General features: G+C 41.8%; 2 protein-coding genes across 2 annotated transcripts; one reads left to right on the plus strand and one right to left on the minus strand.

Annotated features, from left to right (window-relative positions):
- Positions 1 to 13487: 13487 nt before the first annotated feature.
- Positions 13488 to 18848, minus strand: SEC61B (SEC61 translocon subunit beta). The gene is made up of 4 exons (XM_038128712.1): positions 18707 to 18848; positions 18514 to 18611; positions 17777 to 17878; positions 13488 to 13822 (listed from the first exon to the last, which is right to left on the minus strand). The coding sequence occupies exons 1-4, from the start codon at positions 18707 to 18709 to the stop codon at positions 13735 to 13737; spliced, it is 291 nt and encodes a 96-aa protein (XP_037984640.1). The 5' UTR covers positions 18710 to 18848; the 3' UTR covers positions 13488 to 13734.
- Positions 18849 to 19035: 187 nt separating this feature from the next.
- On the plus strand, positions 19036 to 22239 carry ALG2 (ALG2 alpha-1,3/1,6-mannosyltransferase). Its single transcript, XM_038128711.1, has 2 exons — positions 19036 to 19435; positions 21312 to 22239. Exons 1-2 carry the CDS (start codon positions 19103 to 19105, stop codon positions 22212 to 22214), a joined length of 1236 nt encoding a protein of 411 aa, XP_037984639.1. The 5' UTR covers positions 19036 to 19102; the 3' UTR covers positions 22215 to 22239.
- Positions 22240 to 22723: the final 484 nt, after the last annotated feature.

The raw sequence follows: 22723 nt of genomic DNA on the forward strand, positions 1-22723 counted from the left end.
AAATTAAACCACGTATTCAGTGTATTTGGGTCAAGTCCATGAAGGCCAAGTCCAGCAGTGTCATCCAGAGGAGTGTGTAAGCTGTGTTTTCCTAAAGACTCAAAAAAGTCACACAGCTTGCCTCTCTAGGATGAGGGTTACTCATGACATAACCACACTCCTTCCTTGAGTACAGCTTTCACCTTTACCCTCATCTGAAAAAAAAAAAAAAAAAAAAAATCTCTGGAAACAGATTCATTTGCTCCAGCTAAGCATAACAAAAGGTGGGCATGTACCCTTTATGCCAGGCAACCCCAACAACTCAAGGATACACAGTTCATGACTGTTCCCTCACCTTTTCTACCAAATAATTGCATTTAGGTTATATTATAGACTGCTTGAACTCCCATCAGTCTGATACACTTGAAAAGTTAAGGGCAAAGGGAACACACCATATATACAAAGCCATGATCTTGCTGTGAGTCTAGCTGAAGTCTTAACAGTCTAATGAAAGAATTACCTATCCAGTTAAAATGACACTAATTATAAAATAACACACTCACAGCTCAAATTACATTACTTAAAATTGTACATACACAAACATTTTGGCATCACAGAATCATCAGGATAGGAAGAGACATTAAAGATTGTCTCATCCAATCATCAACCCAGCGCCACTGTATCACCCCAAAACCACAGCTTCAAGAGCCATATGCAGATGCTTCTTGAACACTTCTTACCTACCAGCAATCCTAACACCTCCCTGGATAATTTATTCTAGTGCCACACCTTCAGTAAAAGGTTTTTTTTTCTAATATCTAACCTGAACCTCCCCTAGCACAATTTAAGGCCCTTTCCTCTCATCCTTGCATTTGAAACATGACAGAACAGATCAATGCCTACCTCATTACAATCTCCTTCCAGGGAGTTGTAGAGAGCAATGAGATCCTCCCTGATCCTCCTCTTCATCAGGCTAAACAACAACAGCTCCCTCAGCTGACCCTCATAAGACTTGTGTTTGTGTTCACGACCCTTCACCAGTTTTGTCACCCTTGTCTGGACACCTGCAGCACCTCAATGTCCTTTTTGACGGGAAGGGCCCAAAACTGAACACAGGATTTGAGATGCAGCCTCAACAGTGATGAGCAGAGCAGGACAATCACTTCCTTTGTCCTGCTGGCCACACTATTTCTAATACAAGCCAGCATGCCATCAGCCTGGGCACACGCTGGATCACGCTCAGTCGCTGTCAAACAGCACCCCCAAGCCCCTTCCTGTTGAGCAGTTTTCCAGCCACTCTGCTCCCAGCTTGTAGCAAGGCCTAGGGTTGTTGCATTCCCATTGTTGAATCCCATGGAGTTGTCTTCAACCCATCAATCCAGCCTGTCCTGGTCCCTCTGCAGATCCTTCCTGCCCTTCAGCAGATCAACTCCCACCTAACTTGGTTATGTCTGCAAATTTGCTGAGGTGCACTCAATCCCCTCATCCAGGTTATTAATAAAGATACTAAGCATGACTGGCCCCAATACTGAGCCCTAGGGAATATCACTTGTGGTCAGCTACCAGCTGGATGTAATTCCATCCACCATGACTCTCTGGGCCCAGCCATCCAGGCAGTTTTACCCAGCAAAGGCTACCCCTATACAGGCCACGAGCAGCCAGTTCCTGCAGGAGAATGCTGTGGGAGATGGTGTCAAATGCTTCACCGAAGTCTAGATAGATGAGCCTTTCCCTCATCTACTAAGTGTGTCACTTTGTCATAGGAGATCAGGTTGGTCAAGCAGGACCTGCCTTTCGATCTCCTGAACAGGCCAAGGTCTGCCTGTCGGAAGCCCAAGGTGGCAGTTCTGCTGGCACCACTCCTAACTTCACCCAGAATTGAAAACTATCATTTTGTGGTCACTATGCCCAGGAAATACCAATCCATTTTTTTTGGTGGCATGCTTTCCTTTCCACTGCACTCTGGGTCTTAACAAAGACAGCTTCAGAGCAGGGGGAGAGGAAGAGTGAGCTCCTAGTGTTCAAGTCTTTTGCAAGTATGATGTTGATGGTTTCCTCTTTCTCAACTTGGAATCTGCTTGGAATCCTTTTTACATGTTTTCTAACACCCTCTGCACCTTGCTCCTTCTTCACTTTTCTCCAACTCAATGTTACACATGTGCAACACTGTTACATATGGTGTGCAGTACATATGTCAGATACTCAGTATTAGTTCTTTTGTAATCCCTACCTGGTTTTACCCATTTCTAAAGATTGCCTTTCTTCAATTGCTTGCAAGGGACCGCTGATGAACTTCTCACAGCCCTGGGGCCTCTGGTATCATCCTATCCCTGTAACCCACAAGGTACTTTATTCCAGGATCAGTCATAAGAAGTTCATTCTACAGAGAATAAGTGCTTGTTATTAACATCTTCTAGTTACAAAAATATATAAGATTAGGTGTTATACCACACAGTTGTACAAAGTGATCAAAAGCTAAAACAAAGTAATAGTTACATGGTCATTAGACAATCACTAATACAGGTAAATAAGCTAAAATAAATCTACAAGTAGCCCAAGACAACTCCATAGGAAATCCAACAGGTTCAGAAGTCTCCACTGTTAACTTGAGACAAAGCCTGTGGCCTCTTACAATAAATGGAACCACCTTATCTACTTGGCTACAAGGCTGCAGATGTTCCTTGAACCCTGGCCTTATGATGGAGATCAGAAAGTCTAGAACAGAAGAGTCTCCAGTAAAATTCTGAGCTTGAAAAAACCCCTCAAGAATTCATGTCTTCAAATCAAGTGTACCTCTGGGAAGTGACATGGACTGTGATGCAAATGTTCTCTTCAAGATCAAATATTCAATTCAGACTAGATTAGAAGGGACTAGACTTCATTACTCATCAGTCAGTCTCCATGACAAATGTCTGAATTACAAATTTGCCATCATACAGGAAACAAACACACATTTTTATTCATTGCAAAAGAAGAGCAAAACTGAAGACTTCATGGCTGTGAAGAGCACTTTAACACTCTCTTTGGTCCAAATGAAAGCTTACTTCTCACCAGAGTGAAGTGATTGTACTCCTGATAGAGGAGGATTGCTCTTTCTCTAGCTCAAAATATGACAATAAACAGTAGATGTGAGTCTTCAGGACAGTAAACACAATCCTCTCTGCTTGCATATGAAAACATAAATGCAGACTTAGACTGAAGCTCACTGTCTCTGACCTCTCTAGTTCCATTTCAATGTGTTACTTTGAAAAGTGTGCTACTTTGAAAAAAGTGATTGTTACTGATTATGTAATGAAAGAAAAAGACACCTATGAAATCCACATAATTCTTAGCTCAGCCTTTACTCTTTCATGGTTTGTTTTTTTCTTGTGAGGTTCTCCTTTTTCAAGAGAGAAGTTACAATCAGACATGGAGTCTCATAGTTCATGAAGAAACCATGTGACCTTTACACCTATTACCTTCCAGAAGTATAAGATTGTAATTTCATGCTAACATGCTTCTGTTATTTTCAGACAACTTCAAGACCATCATTCTCATTTACCTCTAAGCAGAGTCATTACAGAATTTGGTGAAGAACATTCCAGCAGATGATGTTGCTGAGAGAGCTGTTAATCAGGGACCACTGAGCTAAGCCCTTCACAAACAGACAGAATGCAATCCTGGACCACACAGACTGACTTCCAAGATCTGCTCTGGGTAGTTTAGCAAACACTCTCATGTTCTGAGTCTACAATGCACAGAAAAGAGGAGGCCAAACTTTTCACTTTCATTTGCAACCTCTCAACCACATCGATTTGAGTGACTCATCTCAAAATACAGGGAACAGGTGAAAAAATAGTAATTATACCTCCAGAATTTTTCAAGAATCATAATTTCCACAAACAAGTTAAGATTTCCTATCTATCCTGTGTAGTGTAAGTATTGCAAAAGCAAAGACACTTGCCTACGGATACAAAACAGACTGGAAAAACCCTGCCTTTGTGATTGAAGAATGTCTCCACCTCTTAAATACTGGAAGTTGTTATTGATTTCCCCAGCAGATGGAGTAGCATGTACAGTTTTGATGATTCCTGACGACTTATTTATGGGACTTATTTATTTGCAATGCATACTATGTTTTTTACCTAACATCATGGAATTCTACTTGGTTCAGTCTATTAAAAAATCAAGCTCCAAAGACTGAAAAATATAGCTGATAAAACTAGGAATCTTCTTTCTCTCCATAACACTCCAAGACCGTTGAAAATCTGATGTAATTTTTATTGAGGTTCTGCTTTATCTTCAGCTCTTTGCATCACCTGCTGTGCAGCAGAGCAGCAGAAACATAACAAGTTTCAGAGGATGCAGACATTCATCTAGGTGTCAAAAAGGCTCCACAAGAATCATATGGTCATAGGATAATTCAGCTTGGAAGAGACCATGAAAAGTCATCTAGTGCAACCCTCTGTTATCTACACCTAAAAGGTAGGTCACTCATGAGATCAGACCAGGCTTCCCAGGGCTTTATCCATCAGATCTTGAAAACATCCAATAGAAAAAGGAGCCTACACAACTTCTAGGGGCAACCTTGGCTCAACCATCCTCATGGTGAAAAGCTATCTCTTTACAGCCAATAGATCTCGTTTCAACTTAACCCCATTGTTTCTTGTCTTACCATGAACTGCCATGAAAAGACTGCCTTCAACTTCTTCATGGCTCCTTCTGTGTAGCTATACCTTCTGTGTAGCTCTAGGAAGGACATTATTAAGCCCAAATTTATCACTGTCTTTCCCATCACTGAGCGTGAGCACATAAGGTGAGAGGTGGACACAGCCAATCTCTGCTGTAAACTGACAACACTGTCCTCCTGTATTTCCTCATGCTCACAGCTCAGGCACAGGGTAACTGAGATGGACTTCATACTTTTATGCCAAGCACAGCATTACACAGAGGAATATGTGTAACTTAAGGACCCCAGAAATCCTGAATTCCAGCCTGACCTGTGTCACTGAATTGCTACACAAAAAAGATTAAATTCTTTCATTTCTACGCTGCTTCCATGCAAGGACAGCATACATCTCACAGAAAAAAAAAATAAATTATATATTCAAGGTTCAGCCCATCTTAGCAAGTCTGGCCTGAGACAAACACTATTATTTCTTCATTAATGTGACTAAAGAACACACCCCCTAAGGCACAGAGATCAGTTTTAGAAGCAGATGTGTAAAGGTGGGACTAACCCAACGCTTTCATATCAATTTGTTTTTTCCTGAAAAAGGCAGGATGACTCTAGATCCCCTCAGCAGAAATCCAAGCAGTGCTTTCTGTCAAGGAACGAAGGTAGGCACATACACAAAGAAATTGGGAGTGGCACTGATGCAGTGCAGAAATGAAAGCAGGAGCAAAGCACTGGCATTGCTTTGAAGGAAACAGCTTTATCTCACACACAGCAACAAAGAACATGACCTATGATTACTGACTTTCTCAGCAAGCAAAGGGAAACTGCCTGTGCAAGACCAACCAAGACCAAGGCCAAGTCAGTTCTTCAGTGAACCACATCCAAACTTCAACTACACGGAATCACAGAGTTGCAGAAGGGACCTTAAAGAACATCTAGTTCCAACCACCTCACCATTGACATGAATGATGTCTTCCTTCAAAGTAGAAACTGCTACTTTATCAGGAGGTTATCAGGAGGTGAGCACAAGTGTTATGATTGCTTAAAACAGAAATGAACTGAAGGGGTTAGTCTGGGCAAAGCTTGAAGGCAGAAAACTGGGAGAATAATGAAATGATGGTGGTATAGCTTATTACTAATAGCTAGTAAGTAGCAGTGGCTCTTAATGCCATAGGGGTTTTACCCAGCAGCATCAAGTGAGGGTGAGAAGGGAAATGTAGGATGAGAAGCACTGCATGAAAGCTCTTCTCTCACAGAAAGTACTGGAAATATTTAGCATGGGTGTGCTAATTAGGCATTGCAATTACACTTTCAAATCTGGGACCTGATGGTGTTAAATGCACAGTGAAAAAAAGAGACTTTGTATGTGAAAGTACCACTTTGACTCCATACATTTGCTGGTTTACAACAGCACAATGGATTTGCACTGGAATGCCAGAACCCACGGTGCCATCATTCTCCCACTTTTATCTGCCTTTGCAGGTTTTTCACAGTTGGGTACTTCACAAAGACACTTAGAGTAAGATAGGATGCTGTGTTTGGAATGCATGCCAGTTTTTATGACAAAGTTCCCTGTAATCTGATCCATGAATTATCAGTAGAACTATTGTTGCCAACTTCAGCATTATCTGAAAGCTACTGTTTTACAGTAGATGGTGGAGGAACAGGGTCTGGAGCATGAATACAATTGTCTCACAGAACTTTTCTACAAAACATGGCAATTAGGTGGCTTTTAAAGATATCTCTTTTCATTACCTGATGCCCGTGCATTGTAGGGGTAAGGCACAGACTGACTTCCACCAACACCATCTTCCTAAAACACAGGCAGATTTACATTGCCTGTGAATCAGCTACAGATTTTACTAAATCTGGCACAACTACACCTACAACTTCACTGCCAAGAGGTGTCTTTTTATACAGGGAGGGAGCTAACTGCTGTACATATCCCAGTGTACCTTCTCAGAAAAGACATGGGAAGTTCATATACCTTAAATTAAGGAGTTTGATCAACCTGTAAAATGCTTTAACACTGTGTTGCCTGCAAGAGCAGGGAAAGTGAACTTTGAGACATTGGTATTATTTTCCCCCACTAAGCTTTGACATCTATATGGCAAAGATAAGTGAGCTGTAAACATTCAAGTAACTGTACCCAAACTCCCTGGAAAACATCCACACTTCAGCCACTACACGGGACCTGGCTGGTCAGCACTGGCAATTACCTGAGATTATATGAAGACAACTCTTCCTCAACACTTTTAGCCTCTTGACTACTTGAGAATGAGGTGAAACCCATCCAGCCTTGAGACTCTGGACAGACAAATGTTCCAGGAGAAAGAACCTGGACTCTCATCCTGGTTTGGACACAAAGGCATCTCATTATTTGGTCACACAGGTACCACACAGGTATGCAGTGGCTTTAACTCATTTTAGGAAAATATCTTAACAATCCTTTTTTATTGGCAAAGAAATACCTAGAAGAATTGCTACAGTTATATTCCTGGAGCCCCTTTTCCTTTCAGAGACTAGTCAGTTCAAGGGGAGAAAGAATACAGGGTGAGCATATACTTGGAAGTTTTCTTCCTTCTTCTGGTTTCACTGGGAATGCAAAGAGGAAATTCAGAAAAACACACTTTTCAACTGAAATCATACCAGAAATTAACTTTTATGTGTTGCTCTGGCCACCTAGTGCATGTTGTAGGCATCTTCTAGTACTGTCTGTGTGAGAGCTACACATAACAGAAATGGTGTAGGCTATTGAGAAGTTAGAACTTTATATAAATCAGTTTATGAGCCAGCAGATAGATCTGAATGCACAGGTGGTGGGTGAGAAATGAATAAGCAGAAGGCCTGGGAACAGTGCCTAGTGAATTTTGGGAAGGCACTCTCAAGCACGTCTGAGTTTTCACTTGCATCCTCCATGCATGAGGCTAGAGCCTGTCCTTATGTGAAATTCAGTATCTCAGTGCCAGGATTACACTCAAGCCCAGACATATCAGGTTTTTTGAGGATGGCCATAAACAGGGACAGAAGCTTGAAGTAATCCTGCAGTGATGCAAACTCACTGTGGTGCTGCTGGCAGGAAGGCAATTGGTCTCATTATCTGCATCTTCAGCAAGTTCATGGGGACACCAAATTTCACAAAGTGGTAGCTGGTGGAGAAGAGCCCTGCAATCTTGGGGACCTTAGCAGTGTGGAAAAATGAGACAAAAAAACCTTCTGAAGTTCAGGACAGACAGATGTTAAGTCCTGCATCTTGGACGGAACAACTCCATGCAGTGAGACATGGCCTGACTCTCCAGAGATCAGCTCTGCACAAAATGTCCCAGTGGCCACACTGGACATGAACCAGCAGCACACCCTTGCAGCAACAAAGACTAACCATGGAACAAGATGCACAACGGGCACGTCAAGCAAAGCACTCGTAAAGATACTTTCTTATTGCACACTCATTTGGAAAACTGAATTTTGTGCCCCAGTGCAAAAGAAACACTAACAAACTGGAGAACCCAGGAGAGGGGTATTTAGATGGCTGGAGGCTGGTGCACATGACACACAGGGACAGAGACAACCAGGTTTGTTCAGCTCAAGAGGCTGAGGGTAAACACAAGCTGCTGTTCCCAGCTAAGGTTAGAAAGTAGATGGAGCTGGAGTCCTCCCAGCAATGCACAGCAAAAGGACAAGAGGCAATCACTGCAAGGTCCAACAAAGAAATTCTGATTGGATATAACAAACAATATCTTCACCAGACAGTGGTTAAGCACAGAGGTGGGTACCCAGAGAAACCCCTTCCTTGGAGATTCTCAAAATGCAATTGCAGAAGGCCCTCAGCAACCTGATCAAGCCTTGACGATTACTCTGCTCTAAGCAGGGAGCTGGATCAAAGACATCCACAAGTTCTTACTATAGTACATTTTGCCATGACCTATACCCATATTTCCAATACTATTTCACACTGTCGTGGCTGCCTAGTGTTAAGAGCTGGTTTCAGTGTGAATTTCAATTTCATGGAAAATGTAGGCATTTGTAATTATTTTTCATCGCAGTTTCAATCAAACAAAAAAATTTTGCTTTGAGATTAAAGAAAGTTGAGTGTTAAGTTTTAAAATATATTTAATATTACATTTAATTAATTTTATCCATTGATTACTTTTGGAAGTAAAAGGAGGAATATGGAAACAAAAATGGAACAAAATTAGAAAGCAGTACCAAACCCCACAACTGCATCAAGTTCAGATTCACACTGAATTACAATAGTTTGGTCCTTTACAAATTTCTCTGCAGTTGTATCATGCAGTTATGTTTCTCCCTCAGAGATGTCTCCCTGAGGTGAGGAACACATATGTTCTCCTTCACTGATTACAACAAACGCAACACTCCAACTGCATGGCACTTTCATGTAAGTCAGGAGTAACATTTACTAACCAGCCAATTTTGGGAATTTAAGGCAACATGGCTTTAGGTTCTGTTTGTATTACCTTACCAGAAAAACAACCAAGACAGTAGCTAATAAACTGGAAGGTCTCTCAGAATAGTGTTTGATAATTAAGCGATGTTGGGAATGCAGTCCCTCTGAAACCAGAGCATAGTAACCACAAATTTATTTATGATTTGGGAAGCATTTCACTCAATGTCTAACCTCTGCAGAATGTGTAAGCATATTTTCTATCTCTCTGTAGTATCTGAGAAGAAAACCAGGTCAGTGTACTACCTCAGTGATAAATGCATGAACAAAAAAAAAAAAAAATCACACTAAACTAGCTGGAATTTCACTTTTTTCACCTCTTAAGACAAGCAGCTCTTTCAAGGAAGCAGTGCATGGGAAGTTTTGCCTAGTTCTATTTTATGAAACAATCATGTAACTTCAAAGAATTTCTGAATTTTGGTTTGGTCAAAAAGTCACAGATACTATTCTGAAAGGCAGTCGTGTGAAAAATCACTCAAAAAAAGAAACAAGGATAATTATTTGCAACCTGCTGCCACATGTGTGATAGCAGTATCAAATCTGTGGTGATGCACATCTGGACCTGAATTTTTGACTTAAGTAAAATGGGTCTGTCCTGTTCATTATTGTTACTGCCTGGCATATCTCTGCATCAGAGCATTATGCTACAACATGGCACAATTCAGTATCTTCGGAGCTCTCCAGAGAAAAAGAGATAAATAGATCACAGAACGAAGAAAAGATAACAATACATGTCAGGGATGAGGAGTAACTTCACACCTGCTCTTGCTTACCCTGCCTCTCCTTTCAGCAACTTCTGAAATCATAGCAGAAATCACAAATGTTGTACAAGTTTCCCCTCAATTAAAAAAAAAAAGCTAAAAGGCAGAGCCCCCCCTCAGACATCTTAAGCTGAGAATCACTGCTATTCTTAGTATATTATTACCAATGCCAAGTTTAGAGAACTCTTCCATGAACAACATTTATATAAACAGCTAATATGAAGATGTCAATGCAGCCTTATTACCAAAGCAGGAAGTATATAACCAGTTAGACTTTGAAGTCATCTCTTTCTCCAGGGAAGCAAAAAAAAAAAAAAAAAAACCAAAATAAAACCACCAGAAAGAGCATGTGTGTGTTGAGCAGGAGAGCTGGCTTCTAAGCAGATGGCAAAAGTAAAAGGCAAATCTGAAACACCGGAACTAATGAAGCCCATATACCTACATACCTACAGATCAATAGCTCGTGGGTGATCGACCTCAGTGTGCAAATATGTGCAAGAGCTAAAGTTTTCCTATCATAAAGGCATTAAAGAAGACTCTCTCCCCCTTTTATTCCTGGATAACAAGTTAAAAGTGCAAGGCTTTTGCACAGCAGGAGCTTTGACCATCTCCCTCTTCTATCAGTTACCTATTCCATCCAACCCTCAAGAACACTGTCTTTCAGCTTCTAAGTCACTTTAAATTCAACTGAACCTGCTCACATACTCAGATTTATTGTTGGGGGTGGGGTGGGGGGAGAAGAAAACCTTAAGACAGGTGAACTCAAGTGCAAAAGAACCATCTCCTCGTAAAACCCCTTCTTCAGCTGAGGGATAATGGAGTCTGAGGTTGCAACTACTTTAAATCAAGGATAAAAGGTTCTAGTACTTTATCATCTCCTCAATGAAACACAAGTTCTTCCAGATATCTTGAATCTTTATTGTAAGGAAGACAAAGTAAAGATCTTTGAGGACTTAAGAGCCTTCTGCAGCACCTAAGTAAAGATATTTACAAAAGTCAGCTGAGTCAAGCTTGTATCTCAATCACATACCAGTAGGCATAAGAATGCAAAGTCTTACTAATTCCAAGTCACCTGATACAAAGCTTTTCAAATGACTGTCCTTTCTTCTTTTCTATCTATTACTGAAATACTAGTTTTCTGCATAACAGATTAGCTACTGTTTATCAATATGGCTATAATTTATTCACCCAGGCCAAACAGAATTTCATTCATTATTAGCCAAAATTCTGGTAAGTCTTTGTAACCAGCATTTCTTTATCTGTACCCCTCTGGAGCTGAAGTTTGATAAACATCAGCTGCAAGACTCCACTACAACTCGTCTACATGAAACACTAAGAATATGAGCATGAATATCCAACACATTCATGCTAGTAATTCAAATAACCACAACTTGGAAGCATACAATAGAGGAATCTGTGTTTTAATTAAATACAAGGAAAATAAAACTAAAGATGTTTCAGCTAGCTGAATCAAACTTCAGTATCACCAGAGGTAAGCTGACACAAAATATAAAGCCAAGCATGGGTGCAAAGTAATTTGTGCAAAATGAGAGACATTAGGCTCTTTTGAAGGTGCATGCAAAAATCCATTGTAGAGGCCATTCTAGAGAAAAAAAATTATTTAAAATATTTAAATATGGACATCACTGTAAAAATAGTCAGCATTTTTATACTCAGTTGAACTAAATGTATTAAAATGTATTAAAAATTTATCAAAAGGCTGTACAGCAATAAGTCTTAAGTCTTCCCCCATCACTTTTCCAAGACCATCATCAATTCTGGTCTTTAGAAGCAGAAGGACACCAAAAGAGCAAAAATATAGAAGACTTTAAATGAAATTATTTGATGTGAGAAAACAGCTTTTAGGGACTGGAAGTGCTTAAAAGAAAATTGTGTCCTGCTGTATTAGGAAACAGTCAAACAGTGTATTAGAAAACATAGTAAAAAAGAGGCTACTTACTTTGATATTACTGTTATTCCTTATCCTTACACTAAGAGTATTCCATTCCTTTTCCTTTGAGCACCACAAATTAGCTCAGCACAGTCTGTTCACATGGTCAGCAGAACAACTGACCTGCATTTGTTCTTCTCTTTACATTTTCTTGCCTCAAAATTAAATTGCTGACTGTACAGAAATTATTTTCTTGCTAAGCAAAGCATTTAAGTGAGGTATCACCTTCTGAAGTGGTGAACTACCACCCCAATTTACTTTATTTTCCCTTGTGTTTTTACTTCCCTTCAATACACATAGAGGTAAATGATTAATGGATCCTTTTCCCTTTGATACATGATTTCTTTGTATCAGTTTCCACCAATTTAGTCTTCTGCTACACCACTGCCTTTGAGTCTCCAAAATTCCCTGCTCCTCAACTTCCAAACCTCTAAAAACACCTTCCTACCATTACATTTTCTAAGATAACTTCCAGTTTCTGCTCCAAGTTTTCTATCTTTCCCTCCACATTTACTTTAGGTATTATGGCATTAGCACAGCTCAAAACAATTACCTCTATAGCCCAGAGACCACATTCCTCATTCTTATTTTAGTTCTGAACAGTTTGGTCTTTTCAGAAGTAATACTAATTTAAAAATTGCTTTGAGGAAGGTGGTAAGAGAGGCTGCTTCTACTACATGCAGTTAGAACTTCTGTCAAGGCTGCAAGAATATTCCAAGAATTCTAAGAATACTGTTTTCCTATAACAAGCTGATATTCATCCAGGACTCAACATGAACAGCAGGCTAAAATAATTCCATCCAACTTCAAGATCATATCAGCAGTGAGAAATGCTAATGCACAAATATATAGATACCTTTAAAAAGAGAAGGAAGAGCTGTGTGACTGTTCAAAAGGAAAATACAGAACATCGAGAAGTAAACTGGAGTGATTATCTGAAGCAACACTTAGCCGTATCTCAGCCTATTTGCATGTCCTGTTATTTGAAATGCAGTCATTGCTTTTCCAGTCCTCCCATTCCATTCAATTCTCCTTGAAAGTCTGTACCTGCAGTCACTCAATCACAGAATATCCTAAGTTGGAAGGGACCCAACAAGGACCACTGAAGTCCAACTCCTGTCCCTGCCCAGGACAGCCCCAAGAACCACACCATGTGACTGAGGGTGAGAAATGTCTTTGACAGCCATGCAATTATTCTTTTTAATGTCAGTTAGATACCAGTTCATGTTGTTCCTCAAGTGCAGCTCGAAAAAAACAAACATATAACTTTTATGTATAACGGGCATTGAGTAAAGTTTAACTTGCATTTAGAAAATAAATTAAATAAAATAAATAAATAAAATAAAATTAAATTAAATAATAATTAAATAAATAAATAAAATTAATTAAATAAGCTATTCTTCTGGAGTTAAAAGAACACGTCCATCTCAGCACTGGTACCTCAGTTTTATTTCAACAAGTACATTGGTTACCTTCTCATGTTTGTGAACCTGATTTTGCCTCTTTCATCCACAAAAAAAGATCTTCTAGCATAAAATTATATAGCAATGTATCATTTGGAAGAATCTGGTTTGAACTGTCAAAGAGCTTTTACTCAGAAACATGACTATTTATGAAAACCACTAGTAAAATGTGTTAGTGGTGGTATACTGGAAGAGGAAAAAATACAGTTAAGACTGTTTCTATTTCCATATACAATTTTATTGCAATACCTGTATTCTAAGTGTACAGATACAAATATAAAATGACCCATGACAGGCTTTAAAGCTGCCCAAGTAGCAAACTGAGAAATTAATTCGGTATTATAGCCAAAGTTGACAGGACTTCAACAGGTGATAGGAAGCTTCCCCAGTCTCTCTCCAAGAACAACCAGGATCCACCATAGTTTTGGTCCAAGATGTATGCTTTAAGTTGGCAGCTGAGTCTAGGAACGAGTGTATTTACCCCAGATGTGCAGCATAAACACAGAAGCAATAAAAAGAAGACTCATGACCAAAACTGGAACAGGTCCACTAAAAATAAAGAGAAAATGCATTAACATAAAAAAGAAGTCTGTCTTGCTCATTATCAGCCAAGTGAGCTCATCAGTTCATACAAAATTGTACAAGAAAACTCTTCTTCCCTTCCCACATAAATACCTTCAGGCACATAGAAATGAGATAGCCACCTCTATCAAAAACTGCTGCTGCTGCCACTGTTTTAAAAGACAATTCTATACACCCTAAACGTTACATAAAAGAAGCACAACAAAACCCCCCTCATTAAGAAAGCCATTAATGGTTCATTATTATTCATCACTGTTTCTACAGTCTCTGGAAAAGTATCCTCTGTGTTTAGAACTCAGATAGCCAACTAGCAAAGATGCAGTCTGACATAAAAAAACAACAGAGTCCTCTAGCGGCTACTGAAATTTTGGCAAAAAAATTTCACTAGCTGTTTTATTTTAGAGGTTTTGTTTCATTTCAAAACAATGGCAGCAGTGGGTGAGACAGGGACTTCTGCTTTCTTGAAAAACAGAGAAAGTGGCAAAGCTACATCATTAAATCTTTACCTAAAATGAATAAATTATTTTTTCCCTTCTTACTTTCATATATTGTTTAGAAATTGCATAGTAATGTTTTTAAAAAACAGGTTAATCTTAGGGTGCACGTTGATAGCTTCAATCAGCTGTTTCATGCTGTTCTGAGATGCAACAGTTACATGAATACACACACTCAATACTCCTTCATACCACTCACTTCACACAATCTCATTTTTGATTTTCAACATGCTATTGGAAATCTGTTATCCAGCCTGTGTTACCCTCCAGGGTACTGTTTATAAGCATGTAAATGCTACCTGAATACAAAGTAAAAAAAAAAAAAAAAAAAGGAAACTGAAAAGGGATTCAAAGAGTTTACTGACGTATTTTTCTATGAGATCATGATTCACATACTTGAAATGATCACAACTGTAATCTAACATTGAGTTTTAAAACTCAGTTATTATCTATCATAGTTAAACTTACTTGGGTATGGAGAACCCTGAACACAAACATAAAGCATAAACTAATAACAAAATAAACAAAGTCCACATACATGGTGACTACACAAGCAACCCCTTCAAGGGGTATCTTTCACTAAGCAACAGAATATAATTCTCAAACCCTAGCATTTTATATATATATAAATATATTTATTTTATAATTTTATTTACTTACTTATATATATATATATATATATACACATGTAAGTTTATAGCCTACATAAGATAAATAATAATTTATAGTCCTTACATTGTATCTGAATTACCATTTAATTCATTTGAGCCTTCAGCAGCAGGAACAGGTAAGCAGCTCTGCCAAAGGCACACGGGAACAAAGCAGCCCCACTAATCAGAACAGAACTACATGGAAATAAACAGTGGGGACTGACTGTGTGTTCAGTGGTTTTTTAACATGAAGATGACATTGGACTCCTAGATAAAAATCAACTCTCCAATACTGACACATATATCTCATTTCCTCCAGTCCCAAAGAAAATCTGTTAAAACCCTGAAATTCTCCTCAACACACCTGCATCTTCTCAGGCCACCATAAATAAATAAATGGAGTCAGACACCTCTAAAAATTTGGTACTGTGCCTTCTCAGAATGTCTTTCACAAGCCTGCATATTTTACCACAAGCTCAATTTGACTTTCTATCCACAGGAAAGCTGCCTATAGCTCTTTAGGCAGGATATAGGAACCACAGGTATCAAGTGACCCAAAAAAGACAAAAAAGTTTGGGTTTTGTTTTCTTTTCAAAGCATAAAATCTCCAAGCTTCAAAGAGAAAATATCATATCCCCTCTCAGCCAAATCCCCCACAACTCTCTTTCACTAATAGCTGTTTTTAAAGGCATACACATCTTGAAGTATCCTGTAATACAAATAAAGGGTATTTCCTGAGGGGAACCAACTTGCCTATTCAACACATTTATTATTTTGGATATTGAATATAGATACAAAAATACCCAAAGCATCAATATAATTCTGCATAATATAAAACATATAAACTTTTTTATCTAGAGCAAAATTCCCCTCCTTGTAGCTAGTGTGAATTAACCTGTTCTCAGGTGGTTTTATGTATTTTTTCATACTAATGTTAAGAGCTTGCATTTTAAACAATATGAAAAAACACCAAAAAAGACCACCCACGACCACTACCAGGCTAAGCTTGCCCACTGCTCTATGCAGCAGCAATCACAACCATTTTTAAAAATGGTTTCTAAAAAACAACTTCAGCTGAAGCACATCACTGAGGCAATCACAAAGCTTTCATAACCCATTCTCATTTTAAAGCCAACTAAACAGGGCAGAGATAATAACCATTGGTTGTTATGGAAAAGAGATTTGAAGAAAAATACCTAGAAAGCTGTAAGCAAGAAAGCTGCTACCAAGCCATGGCTCAGAAAAAGTTACATCTAATGTGGGGCACTTTGTAAAAACAACTCACTTTTATAGATTTGATTCTTCCATTAAAAGCCTGACCATACAATTACACAAAGTAGCTTCCAAAAAAAAACCATTCCCAGTGCTCCAAAACCTCAAAATTGGGAACCACTGTGTCACAACATACATAGATGGGAAAATCTGTTTACTGATCTGCTTGAACTGAAGATGAGAACAACTGAGTGGCCATTCAGCACCAAAAGCGAAATCAAAGCATTCACAAGGAAACTTAGCAAAACTGTTAAAGCTTGTATCACAAGTCTACTAAAAAAATCATAATGCCCTTCTGGGTTTTTTTCTGTTTAGTGTAAATATTTTTTAGTTGAACTTTAAGAGACCAAATAACAGAAAACAGCTGCCCTGCCTATCTGCATGGATTTGCTCTAGAACACTATTGCTGCTCATTGTCTTTGCCTTGTCTCCTTTCTGGACCCAGAATGGAGTAAACAAGGCAGAACAGCACAGCTTTGGTGGTTTGCTGGATACAGTTTGTTTTCTAAAGTTTCAAGTATATATGAAAATGAAAACATGTAAAACAACTTCAAAGGAAGGCTTACTCACAGAACTATCACTAAGCAGCCTATCGCCAGCCCTTCCCCAAATGTTCTATTTGTGCAGGTACCAGCAGCCCTCTTGAAGAACTCCAAAAGAAAATATTAATAGATTTGAAATTAAAAAAAAAAACAAGCAACAGGGTCAGCCCTGATCATCTCAAGACTTCAACCCAGTAAGAACAAGAGCTAATGAACTGTAATTGTACAATAAGCACAAATTTCCATGCAGGATATAACTTACCACACACTCATCAGCTCAAATACACCTTCCATCTTTGCTACACAAGTATTAGGCTGCAAAGTTTGTTTGGAAAGAATGACTCAAACTGGTCAAAAGAGTAAAAACTTGGGCTCTCTTTATAGTTCAAGGGACACTACTAGGTATTTGACCATAATCTTGGAACATTCACCCTGTGAAAATGGGAGATATACAAGGTACTGGCATGCTATTTGCTAGGCAAGCTCAGCTAAAGTAATTTATCTGCAGCTTTTTAATAAAAACACCCAATGTGAACATATGGTGTATCAGTTATATTGTATTTTCAAGGGGTGCACAAGGTCATAACACAGCTATTATAAGACAAAACCCAAGATTTTTACTTAAAAGAGAATGAAAACATGCACACAGATGCTTTAATTCATTGAGACAAGTGATCTTTCTCAACTTCAAAGTGATTGCTCACAGCCTTCAAAGACCACATATGGTAAGCTTTGGCAATTACAAAATACAACTTGTACCTACCTTTTTAAAACCACTGTAACTTTAGAAACTCCTTCTCCAAGGTTACAGATTAAACATGCAATTCCAACCATGGAATCAGCAAGTTTTCCCATGCACCCCACAACACTGACAGATTATTATTAATTCAAAGACTGCAAGACTATGTAGGCAGGGGAACTCTACAGCCCTAAAGCCTGCCAGCACACATTCACCCGACTTACACTTTGAGCCCTGGCGAGTCCTCAGTGTAGAACCGCCACATCCCACCAGTCCCTGTGGACGTGGCACGGCCTGCACTCCTTGTGCCGCAGCTGGCATTTTTCCTTTAAGGGATGACAGAAGAAAACAAATACCAAACAACATGTTAGTACTCCACCAGCTTCTAGGACCAAGCAGCCCAGGAGACTCTTGCAGAAACAATACACTTCACAGAATCAATCAGGTTGGGAAAGACCTCTAAAATCATCAAGTCCAACCTATGACCCAACACCACCATGTCACCTAGACCATGGCATTGAGTGCCCCATCCAATGTTTCCTTAAACTACAGGGACAGTGACTCTACCACCTCCCTCGGCAGCCCATACCAATGTCTAATCGCCCCTTCCTCCTGATGTCCAAGCTAAACATCCCCTGGCGCAGCTTAAGACTTGTGCCCTCCTATCCTGTCACTAGTTGCCTGGCAGAAGACACAGCCCATAACCTGGCTACACCCTCCTCTCAGGTCGTTGCAGAGAACGATAAAGTCACCCCTGCGCCTCCTTTTCTCCAGGCTAAACACCCCCAGCTCCCTCAGCCCCTCCTCCCAGCACTGGAGCCGCAGACCCTTTCCCAGCAGCGTTGCCCTTCTCTGGACTGGCATCAGCCCGTGCAGCCACGTCAGGGAGGGCACCGGCCCGGCAAGCAGAGCGCACGACGGGGCCAAGCTGTCCCCGCTGGGAGCGGCGGCGGGCACCCACCTCTGCCGGACGGTGGATCCGGCGGCGCGGGGAGCCACAGCCTTGCTGGGGGAGCGGCCGGAGGAGCCGACGCTGGTAGCGCTGGGGTTGGGCCCGGGCTGCGGAGAGAGAAGCGGGAGAGCGTGAGAGGCGGCGGGCACTGCCGGCGGGGAAGGGGCGCCTCAGCCGCCCCCCGCCTCGGGCAGCCTCTCACCATGGCGGTAGTACTGGCTCGGGCTCGGCGCGGTCTCACACACGCTCCGCTACAGCCGCTCCGGCCACGTCCCCGCCCGCATCAGGCTCCGCCCCGCGCCGCGCACCCCGGGGCCGCGCGGCTTCCCCGGATAATGCCTGAGCAGCAGCAGCCCCTTATCCCGGTACCCCTGCCTCGGCGGCCGCCTTCCGACACCGCAGCCCTCCGTGACGCCTCGGTCACGCCCGCTCCTTGCGCAGCGGCCGGGCCGGAGCGGCACCGCGGCGAGCGGCGCGTCGGGCGGCAGCGGGGCCGCCCGGCGGGCGGGGCGGGCGGGAAGGCCCGGGAGGAAGGGAAGCAAGGCTGACGTGGCCCGCCGGGACTGCCGGCTGCGCATGCGACCCCGCGGCAGCGGCTATGGAGGAGGCGGAGGAGGCGGGAGGAGCCGGCCCGTCCGTGCTGTTCCTGCACCCGGACCTGGGCCTGGGCGGCGCGGAGCGGCTGGTGGTGGACGCGGCGCTGGCGCTGCGGGCGCGGGGCTGCCGGGTGCAGATCTGGACGGCGCACTACGACCCCGGGCGCTGCTTCGCGGAGACGCGCGGGCTGGCGGTGCGGCAGGCGGGCGGCTGGCTGCCGCGCAGCCTGTGCGGCCACGGGCACGCCCTGTGCGCCGCCCTGCGCATGGCCTTCGTGGCGCTCTACGTGCTGCTGCTCAGCGGAGAGACCTTCGACGCCTTCGTGTGCGACCAGGTGCGGAGACGGACATGGATATGGGCATGGGCATGGGGACGGGAGCGCCGCTGCCGCTGGCCCGGCTGGAGGCGGGGATGCCGATGGGGTGCTCTTCACAGAATCACGGAATTGTTAGGGTTGGAAGGGGCGTCTGGTGATTATCTACTCCAAACCCCCTGCCAAAGCAGGGTCACCTACAGCAGGTGCTGCAGGAATGCGTCCAGATGGGTTTGGAAAGTCTGCAGAGAGGGAGACTCCTCGTCCTCCTTGGGCGGCCTTTTCCAGTGCTCTTCCGCCCTCAAGGCAAAGGAGTTCTTCATGTGGATGTAGAAGTTCTTGTGTTTTAGTTTATGGCCACTGCTCGTCCTGTCACTGGGCACCACTGAATTGTCTGACAGCATCCTCTTGAGATGAGATCTACCTTTTGAGATATTAAATGAATTAATCATCTCCTAGTCTTCCCTAGACTAAACTTGCTCAGTTCCTGCAGTCTCTTGTAAAAGATGTGCTCCAGAACCCTGGAGTATCAAATCCCCCCAAAATTGGACTCATTATCGGGTATGCAATTAGCCAGTAATGATGCACTCAATAGACAAACATCGATTGTTCATTTCAGAGCTGTGCAAGCCTGCCTGCTCCATGGTGTTCCAAATTAAGGACACCCCATCAGGCTTTCTCTGCCATCTTTTATACACAGAAATTCAGAGTTAGTAACATTCCAAGTGCAGCCCCTCATAATGTTATGATTGGTTAATAATTTCCAGAGAAGGGCAGTGAAGGTGGGGGAGGGTCTGAAGCTCAAGTCTTATGACAAGTAGCTGAGGGAGCTGGGATGTTTAGCTTGGATAAAAGGAGCTTCAGGGGGACCTTATCGCCCTCTACAACTGCCTGAAAGGATATTCTAGCAGGTGGAGATTGGTCTCCCTGACAGCAAGTGACAGGGTGAAAGAACATAGTCTTAAGCTGCACAAGGAGAGACTTAGCTTGGACATTGGGAAGAATTTCTTCAGAGAGGATGATTATACATTGAAATGGATTGCGCAAGAAGGTGATGGAGTCACTGGCTCTGGATATAGTTAAGGAAAGACTGGATGTGGCCCTTTATGCTATGGTCTAGTTGACACAGTTGTATCGGGTCATCATTGGGACTCGGTGATCTCTTTTCCAACCTAACTGATTCTGTGATTCCGCGCAAGTTACATGTCCCCAGTTTACTTCTACACTTGCTTGGGGAAATGTTCTTCACCTGAGCAGGGGTCTTTCTGACCTGTGGGTGTGTTTTTTAGTGTTATAATGAACATAGTTTATCTATAGGATACATGGACCTTAGATATTTTGCAAAGTTAGCCATGTATACATAGGCATAAATCAACATCTTGATTTACTACATGTTTAAGGCTTGTTCGTTCCAGGATGTCATTGACTAAGGGATGCTAGCTGCTGACAGTTCCACTGATGAGGTCTTCTTTCTTGCTGATTAGGTTTGAAAGTGTACAATGATCTTATATCAAAGAACGTCCTGAGTTTAGATAATCTTGACCTAGTCTGCATTTTACAATTTACCTCTTACATTCTGGGACTGCTGGAGGGAGAGGATGCCACTGCTGCTTGGACTCTGCTCCCAGCACACCCCTGGTAGTGGCAGAAGGAGGTGCTTGGAGAAATCCTGGGGCTTGATGGGACCTTGGTGGGGAGCTGGGAGAAATTATAGGGCCACAAGAGGTCCTGGATGAGGGAGTACAACTTGATGTGCTTGTGTTGGGGAGAGAGAGAAGGCACTTGGCTTGCAAAGCAGCGGCTCTCAGAGCATGGCTTTGAAATCGCATATGCACACTGGTGGCATTGACACGAACAATTAACCTCTCCTCTTGTCTCGTCTCTCTGGTTGCACTAGGTGTCTGCCTGCATTCCTGTACTTAGACTGGCCAGAACCCGTAAGAAGGTTTTGTTTTACTGTCACTTTCCCGATCAACTCCTGACCAAGAGAGAATCTTTCCTGAAGCGCCTCTACAGACTGCCGCTCGACTGGCTGGAGGAGTACACGACTGGCATGGCAGACTGCATCGTTGTGAACAGCAAGTTCACTGCCAGCGTGTTCAAAGACACATTTAAGTCCCTATCACACATAAACCCAGATGTCCTCTACCCATCGCTCAACATCAGTAGCTTTGAAGAAATTGTTCCTGCAGATATAGCTGATCTGATACCGAAAAAGAAAAAGTTCTTGTTTCTCTCCATTAATAGGTATGAGAGAAAAAAGAATCTGGCATTGGCTCTCGAAGCTTTGCACGAACTTCGAGGGAGACTTGATTCTCATGAGTGGGATGAAGTTCACCTGGTTATGGCAGGTGGTTATGATAAGCGAGTTCTGGAAAACGTGGAGCACTATGAAGAGCTGAGGAGACTCGCAGCCAAACTTGATGTTAATGACCATGTGACTTTTCTGAGATCATTCTCAGATGAACAGAAAATCTCTCTTTTTAGTAACTCTGTGTGTGTGCTTTATACACCAAGCAATGAACATTTTGGCATTGTCCCTTTGGAGGCAATGTATATGAGATGTCCAGTTATAGCAGTTAATTCAGGTGGTCCTTTAGAATCAATCTCACATAATGTTACAGGATTTTTGTGTGATCCTCTGCCAACGCAATTTGCTGATGCCATGGAAAAAATTGTGAGAGATCCTCTCTTAAAGGACACAATGGGAGCAGCTGGGAGACTGAGAGTTATGGAAAAATTTTCTTCAGAAGCTTTCTCAGAACAGCTGTACCAATACATACGCAGATTAACAGAATAAAATTCTATTCCTACATTATATTTTACAACATTGTGTCTCTCTTTTGTCTAGGGGACCAGTATTCATTGTGACTCATGAAGACTAATGAAGAGTTAGGGATATCTGAATGTCCTTGTTTTGCTTCTTGTGCTGCCTTATGTTACTTGACACATAGAAGGAGCAAAACATGTCCCACTGTGTCATTAGAAGGTTGAAATTTTCATGTGGTAACCTGATCTGCCATTGCAGGAGTTCTTTTGTGTACTGTGCCTTGGAAAAAATGCAAAGTTTAATGGCAGTAACTTACTGCAGGAAAATTACTGCATGTTTTTTTTAATACTGTATGGAATGGCTGATTCAACTTACAAAATTTGGATTTGTCCAGATAAGACAAACACAGCCTTATTTTTTTGTATTTAAAATGGTCATCAGTAATTTGTAAGTATAAGGTGTGTCTCAGCTGAAGTACAGAGAGCATTGCACAGTCCAACCAACTGCATGTTTCAAAAACCCAGCAGTGTTAGGAATCT

Source organism: Motacilla alba, chromosome 2 (genome assembly GCF_015832195.1).
Source record: "Motacilla alba alba isolate MOTALB_02 chromosome 2, Motacilla_alba_V1.0_pri, whole genome shotgun sequence".
In the NCBI taxonomy this organism is placed as follows: Eukaryota; Metazoa; Chordata; class Aves; order Passeriformes; family Motacillidae; genus Motacilla; species Motacilla alba.